This window comes from Dromaius novaehollandiae, chromosome 2, assembly GCF_036370855.1.
Source record: "Dromaius novaehollandiae isolate bDroNov1 chromosome 2, bDroNov1.hap1, whole genome shotgun sequence".
Classification (NCBI taxonomy): domain Eukaryota; kingdom Metazoa; phylum Chordata; class Aves; order Casuariiformes; family Dromaiidae; genus Dromaius; species Dromaius novaehollandiae.
Window position 1 is genome coordinate 27,008,916 of NC_088099.1, and position 21,696 is coordinate 27,030,611.

The 21,696-nt window shown below is 36.0% G+C and overlaps 1 protein-coding gene across 2 annotated transcripts in view; it reads left to right on the plus strand.

Moving 5' to 3' along the window:
* VPS50 (VPS50 subunit of EARP/GARPII complex) overlaps positions 1-21,696 on the plus strand; it is a 104,587-nt gene that overhangs the window by 72,746 nt on the left and 10,145 nt on the right. Inside the window, exons 21-26 of one of the 2 annotated variants that reach the window (XM_026098664.2) lie at positions 2,608-2,729; positions 3,718-3,774; positions 6,479-6,559; positions 20,050-20,198; positions 21,234-21,330; positions 21,481-21,639. In XM_026098664.2, the coding sequence (XP_025954449.2) occupies positions 2,608-2,729; positions 3,718-3,774; positions 6,479-6,559; positions 20,050-20,198; positions 21,234-21,330; positions 21,481-21,639 (665 nt within the window). The remainder of the gene's footprint in view (positions 1-2,607; positions 2,730-3,717; positions 3,775-6,478; positions 6,560-20,049; positions 20,199-21,233; positions 21,331-21,480; positions 21,640-21,696) is intronic. The other variant, XM_026098665.2, reaches the window with a different exon arrangement.

The following is a 21,696-nucleotide window of genomic DNA, read 5'->3' on the forward strand; positions in this document are numbered from 1 at the left end:
ATCTTGTTATGCTCTGCAGTAGAGGAGTATGTGACACAGAGACAGAAAGCAGGAAGCCTGAAGGAAATTTGGGTCTCGGCAATACAAAAATTTTCATTAAGTTAACTTCTCATGTGACCCCATGAAAGAAGCCGTGCCGTATGCTAGAAAACAAAATAATCAAAACAAATAGGCCCTGCAAATTAGACTTGTAGGGGAAAAATTCCTTTCTGAGTCCAAATCCTGTGATCGGTTTGACTTTTCGTGCGTAACCTCGCTTATTGATGAAGGCCCTGCGGGTGGTGGGTGGTGGTGTAGAGGGTGGTAGGTGGTGGCATTTGGTGTGGGTTTGTTTTTTTTAACGACCAGTAGGAGCTTCAGCTAGGAACAATAGGTGATTGTGGTTAGGAGAGATGTGGGAGAAGAACTCTCCAGAAGTCAAATGGTAGCAACAGAAAGCAGAAAGGAAGAGAAGGAATTATTCTTCCGCCTGGATGTGTCAACCCCTACTGTACGGTATATAGTAACAAATGCTAAAATAAAGACTAATATGTTGAACAGTAGTAAACAAATAGTGATCCAGGTCCCTTCAAAACTGGCTGGACTGTTATTACAAACTTTTTTGTCAGTAAGTCTCCTGTTCTGTCAGTCTGTTCCTCTAGAAATGTGTCACGTGTACATTTAAAACTATTTGGGATTCTTATCCTGACTGCCTTTTTTTGTAAAACTACTGTAGAACATCTGTCTTCCAAATTTTCAGTCTTGATTTGTTCTTGATAAATTTATGCTCATTCTGTTTTGTGGTAGCATCCTTTAATTTTTCTTCTCCCTAATATTTATCTCAAGTAAATTTATGGAGATGTTTGCTATGTCACTTTTGCTAGGCAAAATAAGCTAAGCTCTTCTGAGAATTCTTCCATTTTCCTGATCAATAATACTGTGTACAATAGAACCTTCTTCTCAACTGAAATAACTTGTCTGCTACATCCTTAATTCTCATCAGCCCTCTTCCTAGCTCCGTGACACTGACATGCTCCAGTTTCACCCAGTCTCTTTACTCCGCAGTCATCTCTGATAAGTTCTCAATTTATAGCAAAAGTTGTTGTTTATCCCTAAGAGCATGAATCTGTAGTAGGGAACTTTTCACTATTACTTTTCAGCCTGCTTCTTTGACTACTATCAGCCGCGGTGTCCGATTCTCTCTAAATGATAACGTAGCCTATATATTCATCATTTGTGCTCTTTAGTGGCAACAAAAGATACTTGAGAATAAATCCACAGGTGCAAAGAAAACATTTGTAGCTGGTGCAGAAGGCTGGCTTCTAAGAAGTATAAGGTGAAAAGAGCTTATTGATGGAGGGCATGAGCTTTACTCAGATCAAAGTAAAAGTGCTGAGATATTACTTAGTACTGAATAGGGCCATGGTCTCACCATTAACAATGTAAATAAGAGAAAGGTTAGAATACAATGAAAATCTGGAAAGCTTCTCACTATGTTAGGAAGGAATTTGTACAAAAAATACTAAAATTGAATTGGCTCCAAAAAGCTATGTTGATGTGGAAGGAAAAAAATGCATGTATCTAGCGTCTAGGCATTTGGGGGTCTCGAGAGCAGCAGTGAAGACATTTGAACCAAGGCTTTTGTACTTGTTTACTTTTGCCCTAAGGAAGAAGCAAGGTTGTGTATTACATGTCCAAGAGGTACAGCTTGAACTTCAGCCTGCAGCATGCTATGAGTGTTATTAAAGCCTGCTGATTCCAGCCTGTTACAGAAGCTGTCAAGGCCTTGTTTGAACCCCAAGGTTAAAAGTTACAGGGTTTTGTGGGGCTGCCCTCTTAGGAGCAGCACAATCTGGAAGTTACCCTTTTTTCTTGTTCTATCTTGGTGGTGGTAGAGAGGTCACGTAGCAGTTTCCTGAAGTATCTACGCTGGAGTATCCCTTCATATTTGGAAACTGGACCTTTTAAGCATCCTTTTATAGTGTTTTGATTTATTTTTTTATTTATTTATCCCCCCCCCCCCCCCCCACACACACACACATACACTTGTTATAAAAGAAGACAAGCAGGAGAATGATGTGTTGCTGAGATGTGAACTGTGTTACTCCTAGAATCTTTGGATGAAATCCAATCTGGGGCATATCATTTTTATGTTGTACTTTTCAACTGCTTGAAAAATGTGTGGGGAAAAAAAATTATACATATGTATATACACACACACATATGTATGAGCATACACTCTAATACATAAAATCTTCAGTGGCTCTGTATCATTTACTATAGACTACTTTATGCGATTATTGTTTATTTGGCTAAATGAAACCGAAACTTTTGAAGGAACCAGAAGGTCATGTATTTTTGATTTTGGTACCAGAACGCCATTGATAGTTTAAGTCACTTTGATATATATTAACATCCACATTTTGGAGAAGTCATTTATGATGTCTCAGTCATCATATCTGGCTTTGTTTTTAAACCTCGTATTTTCTAGAATATTGCTAAGTCACTATACTGAATATTCAAGGCTAAATAATAAACTCTGTAAAGCTTGTTTTGAATTTGTCAAGCTCACCGCTGTTTTTGTAGCACTTGTGCTGAGAAAACTGATCTTCTCTATTTTTTTTAAAGGGAAATACATGCAGATGATGAATATTCTGAAACCGATTGCATTTGATGTGATCCACTTCATGTCTCAGCTTTTTGATTACTATCTGTATGCAGTCTATACGTTTTTTGGCCGGAATGACATGGTAGGTAGAAATATTATTTGTTTCAGATTATCACTGTATGCACAGTGATACTATTATTATTATTATTAGATTAGATAGTATATATCATTATTAGAATACTATTGAATATATGCTCCCACAGGAAAAACTGTGGAATCAGCCTGGATTTGAATGCAGGAGTAAGAAAAGGCTGATTAGATCAGCAATGAGGGGAATAAGTATTGGAAACATCATTATTACTGGGATGTGAATCCTGTTATGTTTTGAATACATTCTGTAATCTTCCAGCAGTACTCGAAAGGACGGAAGACAACATACACTACCCAAAAGTAGTGGCAAAAACTGGGGAGCAAGAGAGTGGGCAGAAAAAGGATGGTGGCTTGGTGCCTAAACAGTTGTTTAATTTTTCTATATGTATTTATCTAACTTAGATAAAAGTAGCAGAAGAAGGAGAAGAGGGGGTGTGTGTGTTAAGTAGCAACTTAGGTTTAAGTAGCTAACTTTAGGTTTAAGAGGTTTGAAATATACTGTTCCAGATATAATATTCTTCTGTCAAACTAAGTGCATTAATGAAAACATTTTGTTTTCACTTTTTGGGTGTGATCTTCTAGCTGAAATAAATGCTGGTTGGCAATGTCTCTACATAACATAGATCAACTTTTAACAGAAATGTCTTAAAGTATTTATGAAAAGCTGCATGTAAAAACTTTCTCCTCCCTTGACCCCTAAATTACTCCACAAGCAATAATGTTATGGGGTTCCAAATTCATCATCATCTGTTGGCAAACCAGAATGGATTTTCAGACTCTCAGCATATGATTCAAAATAGTTTTGAGCTGTTCTCTTTGGCAGGACAAATATATTTGCAATTTGTTTGTGTTTAGAAGCTGGGTGGTTATTTTTTTTTTAATATATAATTGATTTTCTTTGGCTTAATCAGCTGTTCTGGTATTCACATTGTATTACATTTATTTTTATTTTTTTGCACCTCCTGTTTTGTTTTTTAAAGCCCATACAGAGTTCCTCACTTTCTACTTCTAACAGAGAACAACACAGTGCTAGGCAGGTAAACATAGCAGATGGATAAAATTGTGATGTTTTTGTAGCGTACCTAATTTTTGTTTTGACACATGATTTTTCCATGGGAAACATAATGCTTACAAAGGGTCTATGAATGTAATAAACCCTCTTGTAACGCTGCTTTAATGTCCTCACCTCCCATAGTGTTTATAAACTTTTTAAAATTAGAGATGGTTGATGGTATGTGATTTAGACCACTGACAGTGTTCTTTTTTTAAAATATGCATCCAGTGTTAGCGCACACATAAGGAAAGTGATTAATTGTACATAGTTCAATGCCAATTCAGTGAAAAGCAAGGATTCAAAACTTACATGTTGACAAGTCATTGCTCTTTCCAGAACATTTTAGGATGATTATCCTATGCATTTAGTATTTGGCATTCTTCACTGGTAACCGCTACACATCACTGTCACCAAAATTGCTTGTTTAATACCATTTTCATTTCTGGGATGCAAATTAAGGCTGTTTTTTTTCTCCTCACTTCAAATTATGGAACAACTTAATAAGAAAACATAATACATTTAATAACTACTCACTGAAGTGCAAGACATTTATGAACATGCCACAGAATAGTCTTTCCTTAGCAGAATAAATTTGAGTTAAATTTTAATTTTTTTGACATTATATAAAATTATTGGGCCATACTCTACAGAAAACACTTTTTTAGTTAAGGAGTCACGTGGAATTACTGATTAGTGAAATTACTTTGTCAATTCTTTGATATTTTGCTTTTCCCATTATGTATGGCTGGCTTGGTCATCAATTTGTAGAATTAAAATATCTATCATTTTGCCTATAGGAGTAACAAAAACTTCCAGAAAGCAAGACAGTTTAATACTGATGATTTAGGTATTCTGCATGAAGTCAGGAGATTCTGTCCTAAAGGAAAACATTACTGAGCAATCAAACTTTTATTTCTTATATGCATGGATGCATGGATTTTGACTTCAGGCTATGACTGGTCATGTGATCAATCTGCAGTTCTTGAGATGTCATGTTTTGTGGAAATTTAAATTTACTTTTACATTCTTTTCTGTATATGTTTCAAATGTCAAATTGCCTTTTTAAAAAAAAATCTGTCAAAATAAGTAATTGAAAGTTATTGATAGCTGTTATAAGTTAGGAATTGAAAGTTGTGAAGAGAAAGGATTACTGGCAGAGTATGTAAGATATGTAGTTTTGATGGTACAGAAGTGAATCTTTTTAAAATGAAATTTAATGGCTGAAATTTGCAAATACACTTTTAATGCTGTATATTTCTTTCTTAAGCAAGGTTTTCTTCTTGTTCATGCCTAACAAGGGGAATAGCCAATCCTGAATTCACAAATCTTATGACCCTATTTTGAAAAACTGATGCATTACCTTAAGGAGGAAAAAAAGATAATTTTGGGAAGTTAAGGGTGTGATTTTTAAAGAAAAAAGTGTCTCTTTTTCACCCATTCTCCTGAAAAATGAAAGGCAGCTCAGAACTGATATTTCTATGGTAAAAATGTGAAGAAAAATGCAAATTATTTTTGTAAAATAGCTTAATTCACCAGGAAAAAACAAAAGCATGAACACTTCTTTGTCAAACATAGACCCTGTGGTAGGGATTCATGTCTTCTAGATCAGGTTTTAGACTTCTGCATCATCAGTGGAGGAAGCCTGGCACTTCCAAGGGGAATTTAGCTCAGACATAAATTTTCATTAAATATGGAGGAAAAATAGGGCAGATATCAATCTCAGGTCAGTGAAGTTAGATATAGTAAATAGGAACCTAAATTATTCCATTTTGCTTCTATAAAGGAGTGAGGGGGAGAAGAAACTTGAACACTCTCCTCCATAATTCAGTTTACTGAAAGGAAGTCTAATTCAATGGACAACAGTGCTCTAAATATTGTTCAGCAAATTATTTTTTTGGTGTGAATCACATACCAGAACTGTATTCCCATACTTCAAGAGTCTGGACATGAATGTGTGTTTCTTAGTTGTCCCATTTCCACTTCCTTTCTTTTGTTAGTTTGTTCCTTGTTTTTTGTAATTTGAAGTAGAAAATAGTAGCTATGTTAATTAAATCTGTTGGATCAGATTCTCAGCTGGTATAAGTCATTGCATTTACATGGAAATCACTGGAGCTATGTTGATTTATCCTAGCTGAACATCTGCCCCATAATACTTCTGAGCCATGAACATGAAGATGGCACATTTCTTAGGTAGATCTTTATAAACATGAAGTAATGATTGTTATATGAAGATAAACATATAATTTTGCATATGCGATTTAGATACTTAATGAGGGTTTACAAATAATTGTATAGCTTGAGAGAGAAGCCGAGAACATTTGACTTGCGTGTGGTTTGACCCAGTGGGAAACTGCACTCTTTCAGGCTGGTCTCCAGAATGAAAAAATTAAGAATCCTGCACCCAAATACAGAATTATAACCATAAAGGATACTGATTGCTTATTGGTATGAATGGTAAACTGTCATCTTCATGAAATGCACTCAAGTCATTCTTTACATTGGTGCCGTGTTAAGTGCAGTGACCTCTGTTGACTTTCTTTTCATTTTGTATGTTGCAATTATGTGCTGAAACTTTGCTGTAAGTAAATTGTTACCAGCGTCTACAAACTGAAGTTTTGCTATGTCACTGTGCAGCTTGAACCAATGTTTTTTCCTTTCCAAACTTAAATAGGATATATTTCTTCCAGTTTGAATCAACAGGACTGGGCCTCAGTAGCAGCAGATTACGCACCACCCTGAACAGAATCCAGGAGAGCCTGATTGATCTGGTAAGTACCTGCGTTTTGTTAATGCTCAGCAGAATAAACGTCCGTGCTGGAAGTATAGGAATTATATTTCATTGTGGCTTACTGATTTTTATCTCTCCCCATACTCAGTGTCTGCAGTGGCAAAGACTTAATTTCATTGTGTGTTTTGGGCATCGTTATTGTATGAAATCACTGGTTCCTAATATACAATAATACTAATATAAAACTCGCTTTCTTCCTCAAGATAATTATGCTCCAGTAATAGCTTTTACTATGTGTAACAATGAACTACTGTATTTTAATCTTATAAGGTATTATGTTTTATGTAATAAAAGAAGGGAGATGTTCCAACATTATCCTTATTAAATGAGACATTTTATGAAAACTACAACAGAGAACTTTTTTTTTTTTTTTTTTTTTTTTTTTTTTTGCTATAAATTCTGGTAAAAGAATAGCAAGACAGTAGGTTGTCATGAAGCTTATCCACTTTTTAAGATTATAGTAGTATGTTAAGCTCTTTCTTAAGTTGTTTCTGAATTGAGCGAAATTCTTCCTGCTGTATTTTACAAATTATATCTCATCGGTCTCTTTATGAGTTATTTTCAAAAAGGGAGAAGGAAATACGGTGGTTGTGTCATACTGATAGATTACTGTTCCCTCAAATCACGTTACAAAAGGTAAACAGAAAACTTCAGGTAGGTTTTGTGGATTCAGCTGAGGAGGAAAGCTTATAAAGAAATATTGTTAAGAAGTACAAAAATTGAATTTGGTAGTTCTTTTGTTTCAACCTAAATATAAAACTTAGAGATATTATGAAGAAATTTCCTAGGAGTATCATAAAGGGCTTGTATAGTGATATATTCAGTGATTAAAATGATTAATACCATGGCTTCTACAGGAAGGATTTATTTTCTAAGGCAAAAGTGAGAGACAATTACTCTACTGACTTCCACCAGGAGCTGGCACTCCTCAGATTTGTATTTTATGCCTTTTTAACTCCTTGAAGTATTCAGATCAATTAAATTCTAAATGGCTGTTTTAGAGAAGCGTTTTAAAGGATTTTTGGGCCGTTTCTTTTAGAGTCAGTAGAGGGAGCATGAGATAACTAATAATCCTGGTCCTTTTCCGTATATAAAAAAAAAAAAAAAAAAAAAAATCTGAAGTCATCTTGATATTCATCTCAGGGCAGTATATTCAGAAACAAAAATAATTCTAGGAAGATCTTGCAATGAATCGGCTTAAGATCATTGAAAAATGGCAAGTTACCGAATTAATTTTTAAAACTTATTCTATAGTCCTGACAGTGTTTTACAATGTTTTGAATTTTTTATCAGATGAAATTTTTTAAAATCATTTGTAGGAGTAAATTGGGGAAAAAAGCAGGATTCCTTTTTCTTCCTCAGTTGCTTGACAGTGCTATTGCAGATAGTGTTAGTGTCAATTGAAATTAATAGTTATGTAAGTAAGTCGAGTAAGACTTGAAAAGAGGAAGAAATCTTAGATAACTTCTATTAGCTCAAAGGCATTACATTAGGCCTGTTAACATCATATGAACTTATGAGGTTGATATTTTTTCTCTTTGATTTATGAGGAAGAAAGACTTCTGGATAACTTCTTTTGATTTGCTAATTTTTAATAATTTGTGAAGGTCAAGATTAATTTTTACTGTGTCATAAAATGGGTATCTCGTGATTGTGTGGATTGCGCTTAAGTCCTCTCAATTTCCCTCTTAGCTTATTGTAAATTGCTTTCTGAAAATATTCTTCATGTTTGCAGTGGCTGTTTCAGTCTCATGCATGTTGGGAATTTGGGTTTTGGCATTGCTTTTATGCATGGTAACTTTGCTAAGGGCTATCCATTCTGCCATATTTCAGTTCCTGATGGCAGCTTCTTTCAATACTGTATTTTCACATGGATAGTCCAAATGAATTTTTATTCTGAGTGTGAGATATGGGCCCTGGCAGAATTTCATGCGGATCAAACTATTCCCTCAAATCTCTCAGCCCCTGTGAAGGTTGGCCTCTACTGTCTATGTCAAGAGTCTTTGGTAATTTAGACTGGAGTGCGCATGATCCTGGCCTTCCTCTTGGAATTTTGTCCCATTTCTTTCTTGAGATACCAAGAGGATGAAGGCCTATTTATTATATGTTTATTGTCAGGTGAAAGAGAAATAGCTGGAGGGTTTAGATCACATCTCCCTAGAAAAATAAAATTGCGTGGATAACATTCTGTAAACTTTGTCGTTCCTGTTTGGGGTTGGATTACTGTTATCTAGTTTATACCAGATGCCTCTTTACAGTACTAGCTGAATTTTAAGACTTCTTTGTGAAGGCAAAAGCAAAGTGAAATTGGGGAAAACTATCTCAATTTTCCTTTTGAGCACTGAGAAACAGAGCTGGGGTTCTGACTCGTGGCCCCGGAGCAGGAAGGCTGTAGCAATTTAATGCGCTTCCTCTCCTCTCCCCTGCATCTCTGCATGCACATCACGTACTCCCTGCCTTCTGCTGGAAGTTACCGTCCCCTATAGCAGTGCTCAAATGTATCTGAATCGCTTCTGCTCTATATCACAGTCTAATGCCTTACAGCGAAGCCAACTTTACCCTGTAAACTACAGCAAGCCCACCTGTAGTTTGGATTGATGTAGTAGACTGGGAACAGGAAACAGTGGAGATGTGAACATGTGTTCAGTTCTGCTAACTTCACCACAAGGCAATAACATGACAACGCAATAGTGATATAGAATATTCAGTGTCTGTATGCTGCTCCTATACTGATGTGAAACAAACATTAAAGTAAAAAACAAAACAAAAACAACTCAAAAAACAGCAAACCTAAACACCCTCACTTCATTTGGAAATAAATGTACCCTCACCCCTCATTTGATACACAAGCATTTTTTTTAATTTGGAGATGTTATGTAATATAATCAAAATTACGCTTTCTATATTTTGAGTTGTCAAAATATTTTTCAAACCAGTTGCACTTGAAATTCTTCCTCCCATCTGCTGCATCCAATATGCAGCCTCCTTTACAGCAAAGGAGAAAGGAAGATTATTTCCTCTTAACTAAAGTTCTCTCTGAAAAGTTCCCCAAAAGTGCTTACAGGTTTGAAATTGAATTAGTCTCACAAGCTTGAATTTATATATTGTGTTTTGAAATTGGATTTAAATTGAAAAGTCTTTACGTGTACATGGAAACGAAGATCTCAGCACATCATTGTTTCAGCTGCAGAAAACTGCGTGCGTGCATGTGTGAAGCAGTCAGTACAATTTTTAATACAGTAACTGGTCACTGCCTTATGTTTCTCATGCAGTCTTTATCTCTGGGCTGTAAAGTGTTGTATGACTTGGAAAATGAGAAGAATTTGCATTTGAAGTTTAAAAAGAAAAAAAGATGCATTGACATTTTCAAGATGTTTTCAGGTAGAAACCTGTGCTTGGAGCCAGCCAGTTGTAAGCCAGCTCCAGTTCAGAAGCTGTATGGCTGTGTTAGTTTGACACTGTGCTTCAATTAATAAGCCCTGATAAAAGAACTGAGCCCATGCAAAGTGTCACATTGATAAGCTCACTTTCAATCAGATGTATGAACTCAAGCAAAAAATCCGACTAGTAGTGATGCCACTGCAGAGCTTTTGATTGCATTGGCTTGCATCTAGATGTGTTGGACTACAGGTAGAGCAGATATAGTCCCTACTCACACAGGCATATCCCAAGGGATTTAGGATTGCAGAACTTCATTCTGTGGAGTTTTATGGTTTATATTTGAGTTTTTTGCTTAGAGATCCATTCAAATATATTTCCTTCCTAATTTGTATAATGAAGGGACTGTATCTGATGGATTGCTGTGTGATGATTTTATCAACCACTTGGAGAGTTTGTACTGCTTAGGTCTTTAGAGGATTGAGCAAGCATGTTCTTTGGGTGCTGCTGCTTTAAATTCACTAGCTATTCCAAACTGTCTTATGAATTACCTATAATGAGTTTCTGTCCAGCTTAGGCTTTTGTTAAACCTTGTACTGCTAATATTGATACTTGTGTAAGTGTGATTTGAAATCTGGATTTTTTTTTTTTTTTGATATTTAAATGAAATAGGTGTAGTTAAAAATACATTAAAAGGGCCTTCATATTAGCAAAACTATTTTTATTTGCCTTACTTATAGTAAATAATGTGGAAGTGTGTTGGGAGCTCACAGTGATTTAATAACAAATTTTGTATATCTAACCTAGTTGTCTTTGCTTTAGGGAAATATCTGTAGGCAAGCTCAGAAGAATAAAAAAGACAGGCACTTTAAGTATATGTTTTAAAGTAGCTTGAGTTGCAATTTCATTTTCTGAACTTTATGTGTATATCTGAAGTTTATATCCAGGCCTTCAGCAGCTAGGACTGGATAGCTTCAGTACAGATTTCTGCTATGCAACAGCAACAGAGCTAATAATTTGGATCATCCAGAACTGTCCAGACTGTATAGACTGTTTCATTCATACTAGCAGGAAGTAGCAAAAGAAGAACACAGCAAAGGTGAATGGTGAAATGGGGAGGAAGAATTCCTATTGCTTCAACCTCACTATAAGGTGCTGTTTTGATTAGTCCAAATACATCGAAACAAGTGTTGTTTCTGAGCGGCTTATGTCTCCTCATTGACAGTTCTCCTGACTGGGATGTGTAGAGATATCTACACACATTCAGTTCTTGTGTTAGTCACTTTTAACAGGAATGTATTTTTGCAATAGTAATGATGTTCATATTAATCCACTGAGGCAAGTAAGTTATCCCACAGTAGGTACATGAGGTAAATCAGACTATGGTTGAAGATAATTGGTGATTTGGAAGGGAAACTTCTAGTTCTAATTCCCTGCTTTATTCATCTCTACACAACTTCTCTTTACAAAGTGTGATTTAGTCACGGTAGTACTGTTACCTAAATATTGCTCATGAATATCCTGTGTATGCAAATACCTGCCTTAAGTCATTGTTCTACTTTCAAAGTGAAATATTTGAGGCAAATAAAAAGGAAGTATTCAGAAATACTTCATTGTATGTTCATACTTGCAATTTCATACTTGCAATGTTCTACTGCTTGCTCATATAAAGCAGGTTTAGAATGAAGTTTGCCAGAGTTACTTTATCTTAGAGCAGCAGAAAATAATTCTCTGCAGAAAAGTATATGCGCATTGCAATGCAATGTATAGAAGAGCAGATGGAAGATATCATTAGTATAAAGGAGTATTGTTTAATGCATTTTAGATTCTGTCTTTACTTTTGCTTTTGGGCTCTTTTCCCATAAAGTATATACTTTTATCAATAACGGTAGGTTAGAAATTGATGATACAGAGATGAAAAATGAAGGACGTTTTCAGCTGTACAGATACAGTAAGGAATAGTGCAAGTAATGTAATTTTTCTTTCTAATGCCTGACTTTCCAACCCATCCTGCCTTCAACCCAGCTAGATATGTCTATGCTGTTGAATGGCAGGGTTCAGTTATAGTTGTTCCAGTTCCAGAAACGGACAGATATAGTTGAAAGGTGCCTGCACAGTACTGCATACTTAGTGTGGACGTGTACCCTGCTATGTCCTGCTTGACGTACCAGTGGTAAGCTCTTGAGAGTCAAGGCTGTTGAATTTGTTCCTTAGTAGTACCTAGCACAGAATGTTGCTCCTAAAAAAAACAAAAACAAAACAAACAAACAAAAAAACCCTAGCGAAGACCAGTGTCTGAGATGGGGAAGATGTTGCACAGTCGAATATGATCTGTTGTCCACAGGTAGTGACTAGGCTAAGAAGACTTGAAAGTAGAGTAAATCTCTCTTCATGTATTTTCTGCATGTATGTATTTAGTCTTCAGTTGTACAGCTAAAACTTCCATTCTGAGAATTAAACTAAAAGCAAGCAAACAATAAAAAACTCCAGCTAAGCTCCTTATTGAAATGGTAGCTGTTTGCTCTGATTTTTTTAAATCAGATTTTGCCTGGCTAAATGTAATTTCTACAACTCTACAATCTTTGCTTGGTCTCCTGCTCCTTCAAAAAAAAAAAAAAAAAAACCTGAAGAAAACAAGGAAAGGCATGTTTTATATTTTTATCTTTGAAAAGCTTGGTACAGCATACATAATGACAATATTTAAGGTGTTGTGTGAATTGCTTGTCAAGGGCCCAGAACTCTCTATATACAAAGGAAAGTTCTAACGTGACATATACTTTGAAAATGTGATAGAATGTCTGCAGCTGCGTTGCTTGCTCACATTACTCATTTAGAGCTTTTCACACACAATGTTTTGTTTGACTTTATTGCCCAAGTAGACTGAAATGATTTCCTGAACTCTTGCTGCTTATTTCCTTGAACAAGTTTTCTTGTTCTTGGTGGTTGCTTGTCTCCCTTTGGGCAGTCACAGAGCCATCTAATTTTAAGCTTTTTTTTTTGCTGGGTGCCCAAAACTTGAGCTGATTTCTAATACTAGGAGAATACAGGTGTCTTTTCAGAGTTGCTCATGGTCAAATGAGAACTAGCAGCAGCCCTTACTGAAAATCTATCTTTAGATAAGAAAAGTGCTGCAGTAAAACACATGCATCCATAGTAGATTGGCTTACCTCTTTGTAAAACTGGTTTGGATTCTTCTGGATGTAGCAGTAGGCATGCTTTTTGCAGAGGATCATTTCATATTTATTTTTAAATACATATTTAATTGTTCCTTTTCTCAGTTATCTAACAGCACACAATGATTGCTGATGCAGGCCTTTTAGGTTAGACAAGGCCATTAGGTTAGACAAGGTAGTATGTAAAAATTTGCTGTTTAGTGTTTGATTTAGGTTCCTTAAGGGCCGAATCAAGATTACCTGTTTTGAAAGCTTTGTGCCAGCAAGAAAATACTAATCTTCTAATTTAAAAAGTAATAGGAGTTCTGAAAAGTACAATTTTAAAACCTTACCATATTTACATTATATTCAAAAAGCAATGTTATCCTGAATGCAGTGTGCTCTTAAAATTGGCTTTACCTGTCACTTTCAGCATCGTTTCAAGAACTATTGCTTGTATGTAAGTTTAAGAAAAAAAACAGACATGTTTTTAGAACATTTGTTATTATCAAGGATCATTTTATTTTATCTTCAGCAATTACTTGGAGTTAGTTCAGCTGTTTTCAGACAGCTTTTGAGTGCAGTAAAGAGTTACGGTTTTCTCAGTGTTTATTTTCTTGTTATTCTCTCTGGTCATTATGGTACAGAAACTATCAATTACAGTTTCATAAACAGAGCTGATGGAGTTATCCCATAAGGCTAAACTGTCTTAGGTAAACATCTGGGGTCAGTCTGCTTTCCCTCCTCCATCAGTGCACATCAAGTTCTTCTTAAAGATGCTGGTACTTCAGAGCCACCCAGTGTGGCTGTAGACTGATGGTTACCAGAGCATTTGCAGGATAGTCTGATTTTGAAACTCCATTTATTCCTTTAAGTTCAGAATTAAAAAAAAAAAAAAATCTCTTACAAGTTGCACATCAAACTTGTAACTTAAATAGTTAGTTTAAGGAATTTATATTTCTAATTTAGGTAATTGCCTCATGGTCTTTTCTTCCCGTTAAGGTGAAAGGTTTAACATAGGTTTGGCACTAGCTTCCATCTAACTTCCTTCCAAAAAAATACTTTTTTGGGAGGTGGAGGCTGAGAGATAGAGGGTTGTTCCTTATGTAGATTTTTTTTTTTTTCCCTTCTCTATTCATTACAAAAGTTCTTCTCGGGAGTAAGAAATTAAATGCTAAAGTAAAATGACCAAATTGTTGGTATATACTATACAGTGAATATATAGTGAAGCCACATCACTTGGATATGAGACCCTTGCTGATAATTTGCTATATGTTTTTGAAGGATATAGACTAATAAATATTTTCCTGTGACTCCCTTCACTATGCCTGGAAAATGTTTTTTTTATTATCATTCCCATGTTGTACTTCAGACCATTATGTAATGAGAGATTCAGGGATGGCATACTGCCAGACACCACCAGTTTATTCACTAACTTGAAATCAATAGTCTCCCTGAGCATGCTCACTAAAATAACATTTATGTAAGCTGGCCATTTCAAGTGATAGATTTTGAGTGTGTGTGTGCTCATGCACACGTGTCTCAACTCACTACTAGATTGGGACAGCAAAAGGGCAAGCAGGCCAGGGGATGTTATTCCATGTTCAAAGTCTAGATTTATAATGGACTCTGTGGAGATTACTTGAGTCTTCTGGTATAACAGTTTGAGAATAAGTACTACAGTTTAATTTCAGTCTATTTTCATTATATATGTCCATGCTGCCCTCTGTTCATTGACATTTCAAACTGAGGCAACTCTTTTAGGTGCTGCTGTTATTACTATTACATTTTTTTCTTTACCCTCAAGCTTTTCCTCAATAAATTGCAATGATGCCATGGCAGAAGGACAACTTAATTTATTATTGATTCCAGAAGGCTCTGAAATTTAAGTTTGGCTTGAAGAAGTAAACTAAATATATTTGGGGAAGAAGAACCTGATATACTTCTTTCCCAAAACTCCTGTAAAGTGTGGAGCTGTAACACTGCTTTGCCCCAGTGCTGCAGCTTTAGCATGGATTAAATGAGCCACTTAAATCTATCTCTAGTATTTCCTGTACTAGAGTTTCAGTGCTTCAAACTGACATCCATGTTGGTCTGTCCAACTTTGTACAAAGAGCTGCATCCAGTATATATGTACTTTCAGCCCTAGATACAATCCTACTTGAACAACTACCTTCTGCATAGTAACCTTATGACCGTATGGTAACTTACATATTAATATATTGCTGTTTTTTGGCGAAGGGTGCGTTCTTAAAAATCAATGCACAGGAGTTAAGAGGCTCTGTTTTCCTGAGAAAAAAATTTATACATATGTTTGTTTCCAGTTATGAAGCAGAGTGTTTCAGTATGAAAGTTGTCTGTATTTGTTATTTTGATGGGTATACTGGTAGCTGCTAAGAAAAGACACTGCTTGACCGACTTTGAATTAAAATAAACTGTGCAATTATTTCAACAATTATTTCATACAGTAGCACACCGACACTACTATTTACTAATACATGTTCTTCCATACTAAAAACCAATTCTAGGTGAAATTCAGTTCAAAGGTAGATGTTACACAGGATAAATACATCTCCTAAGTCACACACTGTTGCTCGCACTATTGTTAGCAACCCATAAACAGGTAAAACAGTCATATGCTTGCTTTAATAGCTTTCTGTATCCTGCTATTTTCAGGCTTTCATAGCAAAACAGTTTATATTTATAATTGCCGATTGTGTATGCCAACATAGCATTAGAAAGCTCAATTCTTTTTGCATGACAATATGAAGGAGTTAGAGTAAGACTAGAGAAGGCTGAAGAGATGAGGCCTGCTATAAGGTGTCTGCAAGGAATGTTGTTTAACCTGTACTGTTGTAGCTGACACAGCCGATCTGTTTATAGTTCAGGTAAGTTTAGTGCTTTTCATGAAATCTATTGTTTAAACTAGAAATTGTATGATCACGACGATATCTTCTTGTATGGCCAGGAAGGAGAAAAGTATCTGGTAACTTGTATCAGTTCCACACATACCTTACAGTGGTTTTGTCAAATCTATAAGCCAATGTATTTGGCTTAGTTTGTTTATGAGGATGTTGTGTGGGCCATACAATTGAGATGTATCCCAATTCTGATCTATCAGGAGGACCTACTATGCTGGTGCAGAGAGAAGCAAAGCAAGTTTGTTCTGCTTTGGTGTTGCTCCTTGCATATCTGCTCTTAGGTACTACTATATGTTCTTAGCATGATTTGACTTTGCCTTCTTGAAATTGAAGTTGGGCTGACTGCTATTTAATTTCCTGATGTACGCTATCTCCTCCTCCTCCTCCAGAGCTTGGCACTATTTTGTGCACCTGTGGTTTTCTAGAATTTTGCCTGTTCTCTTTAGGTATCCAGAGGTAGCTGCTGACATTCTGACATTGCCTTGCAGATCTTCTTAAATTACTGGACTTTAGCAAGTCCAGTCCATTGGAAACCATCTTTTTGGATTTTTTAATAGCTTGTAACTTTTTTCCTATTCTAGCCTGAATATTTGCTTCTTTATTGTTGTCCGTTGTCAGTTGTCTGATCACCTTTGTTACTGAAGACTGGAGTAAAACATGCATGCGTCATGTTTCACTTTTTCAGTATGATCTTGTACCGTTTTCCTTGGGGATTGGCATGCTGTCTTTACTATTTTTACTTTTTACTATTAACGTGTTTTTGTAATGCCTGCCTGCAATGCCTCCTTGGTAAGGAGAATAAAAGTTAAGTCATACTGTGTATGGCCAGTATACTTGAACCAGAGTTTGAGTCCCTAGTTGAACCCAAACATCTCTGTCACAGCCAGTTGTCTGGTAAGTGTTTTGTGTCCTCAGGTACAACACGTGTGTATGCTTTCTGCATTTAAAAGTTTCACAAGATATTTACATCCATGGAAACAGTCAGATAGAGCAAATTTGTTCAAAATGTATTTTGATACTGAATTGTCAGGTAATGTTGACTCAAGATAAATATAAAATTAAGTCCTTAATGTATTTGCTTTTACATATTTTGTAATCTGGCCTTGGCAAGAAACAGAGATACTTGTTATATAATTTACAGACCTGTGTTGTCAAAATGACTTTGTGTGTAAATATTGAATAGTAGTTCTTGTGTATTGAAATTCGTAATGCTACTGGGCAATCTTCCAGAGAAATGTAGTTTCTTCAATCTTTACCATTGATTTTTTTTCTTTCCCTAGCCCTGTGGCTCACTGTTACTCTTAAGAATAGAGAGTTGGTTGATGGGTTGGGATTTTTTTTTTTATCTTCTGTTTAAAAAAAAAAAAAAAAGTTCACGTCTTCTAGTACTTTTTTTGATAATGGCATGAAATGGGGAAAAAGAGAAGGCAGATAAGGAGTGGACTTTGAATGCATTAATGATGACTTTGGCTCAGTGAGTATTTTTAAAGAATTAATTGTTGTGCTTAGATGACTAGATAGTTCTGCTTGTTTGTACTATCATTGTGGATGTGCTAGGTATCTTCAGAGCTGATTGGGCAGGATTCCTGCCTCAAAGAGATTACATCTGTTTTGGCAAATGTTCAGGCCTCTTGATGTAATTGTTTTGCCTTCCTGGTAGACTTTGCAGAATGCAACTTCCCTGAATTGAGTGCTCGTCCAATTTAATTGCAGAGTTATCCAACTGAACGTCAACAAAGCTCAGAGCAAAGAAAACTGATTTTTCAAATAACATATAGAGATGTGGAAAGCCTTTATAATCGTTCCCATGCTCAGCGCAATTGTATCTGATTGCACTAGTCATGATCATCTTTTAGAAGTTTTATCTTCTCATTTATCCATTTCTGCTAGTTCTTTTAATGCTACAAATTACGGGTTGATGGTGCTGCTCAGTCTGCAATCTTTGTTTTAATATCAAAATTTCAGAGAGGCGGTCCTTCATGGCTCCCTGCTTTATCTGCTTTCTGCTTCTGTAACTTACTACAGAATTATTTTGAAGTCTGGAGATACTTTCTTCATGCTTCCTAGTCAGAAGTCAGAACTCTGCTTCCCCAGTCCACACTTTGTTCCATCTTCTACAGCCTATATTCATATTTGTGTTTGACGTCTTCTGGAGACATAGAACTGAAAGAGCCTTTCTGAGTTAGCAAATCCAGGTCCCTGTTGCCTTGAGCAATTGCATCATAGGAGGCAGCTGTCAATTAAAATCTAAGGTGGTTAAAGTGGCTAAGATAGTTAAAGTTAAATCCTAACACTTAGAATGATTGAGTTCCATTAGTGTTTCTAATGCTTAGTGCTATCCCTTTCTTCTTAGGCAAAAATGTGCATTGCAATTATTGTTATCTTTCATGTTACTCCTCACAGTCGTCCTCTGTTGTGATGCCTAGAGGAACTTTTGGTGACCATTATGGTCAGTTTGAGTATGTTTTTCTTCCTGCTCCTCCTGCTCTTTAACTACATCCCTACAATTTCCTCTCAATTTATTTCTATCTCTAACTGGGGGGGGGAGGGGATGGGGACCACAAAGCTGCCCTATGTATTATCATGTTTTTGGCTTCATCTTTGTCCCGTTTTACAGCAATTTGAGAATTCTGCTAATGTAGTTTTATAGTCTGACCGTAAATGCAATAGTTCAAATGTTATTGTTGTCATACTGTTTACATGTTCTTTCCTTGCTTTACAACAAGACATTCTGTGCGCCTGATCTTGCTTTTGAATAAATGATTTTTATCACTGTTTTGTCACTGTGTTGTTGCCCAAATTAATTTCCATTCCATACAACAGGCTGATGACTTGTTTTAGCAGCTGACTAGCCACAGAATTTCTGTTCCAGGTGATGGAAGGTTCTTATTTAAGAAATCAGTGACATACCATGCCTACCTTCTTTATCTGTTTCGGGTTTTATCAATTTCATTTTCTAGCATTTATCATATTTTATAGGCTGTGTTAAGTTTTTGCAGATTGGTACACCTCAGACCTAGAGTTCTCAATCGCTTTCTTAATTGGATTTTATGTACAACAGTAGATAGTTGTCTGCCTTGCAAGCAGACTGAATGCTTGTGTGGTATGAAAGAAGGCCGTGGAGCATAGTGTGCAGGAAGTGCTGATGAGCTCAATGCTGCATTGCAGCAAAAAATCTTGTCCTGCCACAAAAAGTCTACACTGGGACCTTTTTTCCATTCTGTCCTAGAGGCTGATGACTCTTTCATATTTACTAGTACAGATGGATTTGTGTTGAGTGGCCAATGAGTGCTCTCTATATGCTCGCATAGTATTATGTATTTTATGTTTCATGAGCTTAGGCGCTTATGTCCAAATAACAATGTTTTTCTTTAGTTTTTCTAAGGTGCTGATCTGGAGGATGTAATAATTCCTCCTTGTTCAGACCACAGGTTTTATATATTACATCTATATATAAATATGTGTGTTTAATGTGTACATATATACATGCATATACATGTGTGTAAGCAGTAAACACAGTATGATTAATTATGTTTTCTTACTTTCTGCAGCTGAGGTATCTGCAGGATAGAATAACAACTTAAGGTTGTTTAAAAACATAAGCTGTATTTAGCCCAAGTTAGCCACAGGTCACAGAAGCAGTAAAGCCCATGCATGAGTAATATTCCTTTGATTTGTCTCGCTATGATTGCCTTCTGACTGAATAGACTGTCACCAAAGGCGAAAAGTTACTCTCCCAGTCAGCAGTTGGGCTAAAGCCTGTATGAGCAATTAAGATGTAGAAGTTTGTTCTGTGTCTCTTTTTCTGAGATAGATACTGTTCTAGTTGAACTAACTTTTTACCTGTTTGAACACCGAAGAGGATTCAGATCGGAACTGCTGAGGTCTCCATTAATACAGGCTTGATTTAAATCACATCTTAGAATTAGAAATGTTCCTTCACCTTATTTGTCATCTGAAACTGCTCAGCTGTTGTTGTTCTTGCTTTTTCAATTCGGTTGTTCAATGCTTTGTTTTAGGAGGTCTCCGCTGATCCCACCGGATCTCTCACAGCTGCTGAAGAGAGAAAGGAGAAGGTGCCAAGCCCACATCTCAGTCATCTCGTAGTTTTGACATCTGGCAGTTCGCTATATGGTTTGGCAGAGAGAGTGGTAGCCACAGAATCCTTGTAGGTTACTTACTGTACGCCATATTTTTGTGGTCACTTGAAGCTATGGATTGTTGAGAGATTGTGGTTACAAACTGAAACCTACTTGAGAGGTCAAAAATTCCTATCTCTGAATGTTATTTTAAAAATGAGTGAGAGAGGTGATTATTTAATCGATAGGTTGTAGGACCTGACCGTCTGGTCTGACCACCTGCAAGTAGATTTTACAGTGTCTGGGCGAGCAATTAGTGGCAGTACAAGGCTAAATCTATCAGGGGAAAAAAATAAAGAAGCTAATGGGAGTATTTAATATGCATGGTTCATTAAACCTTTTAGTGAGTACTCAAATAATGACAGCTGAGACTCAATACTGCTTAGTTCATACTGGTTTGGGATGTTCTTTGCAGTGTGTGGAAGTTCACCTGTGAGGAAGAGGTTATACTGAAAGAAGTGCAGAACTCTTACAAAAGTGATTTTTATTTGATCAGGATAACAATAGGAGTTGGATTGAAAATACATTTTTAAAAAGGATCTGCTAATCTTTGTTAACAGTGTTGTTACCAAAGTAATAACATTACTTTGTTATTAACAAATCCTGCCCCCTGAGGCAGAAATTGATCTGGTAGTCTAACTTTCAAAGATTCACCAGTAAATATCTAATTGAGTAATTTTATTCTGGAATCCTGACATGGGTTTATTAGTGTTGACTGTCCTGCAGTATGGAAATTACGGAACACTTTCCCAGTGGCTTTCTTAGACTTTGGATCATATTTCTGTAGCATATCTTGAGTTGCATAGGAATGTTAATTGTTTTTATTCAAGCCATAGTCTCTTTATTCAAGCATTTTTTTTTGTTTATAAACATTTTAAAATTGTCAGAATTGAGAATACATGTTGTTATGCTGGCATAAAACTGGTACAGTTCTTTTCAAGATAAAACTTTCCAGGGTTACCTATCATTATTGCTATCAAAAACATTAACCATAGAGGAAAAGAAATATAGAGACATTCCAAATGTTGCACTTAGTTAACAGTGAATTTCCTTTGCTTTCAAAGGGTGTTTTTGGCTGAACAGTTTGAGTTTCTTCAGCCTCATCTTGATGCAGTGATGCCAGCTGCCAAGAAACCTTTTCTTCAGCAGTTCTATTCTCAGGTCAGAATTGTGCAATTCACAGCTGATTTTTAAACAGAAGATTTGAAACTTGTACAGTATGGTGTGAATGTTTGTACACTATTGTTTTATATTGTTGTTATTATTAGCCAGAAATTTACTGAATTCAATTTTATTTATATTCTGTTTCAGACTGTGTCAACTGCCAGTGAACTACGCAAACCAGTTTATTGGATTGTCGCTGCTAAAGCCATTGATTATGAACAGATGCTACTTCTCATGGCTACTGTGAAATGGGATGTGAAAGAAATCATGTCACAGCACAATATATATGTAGATGCTCTTTTAAAGGTGAATACTTGCTGGGAAATGGTGTGCTCAGCTTAAATAAACATTAAATTGCTGTAA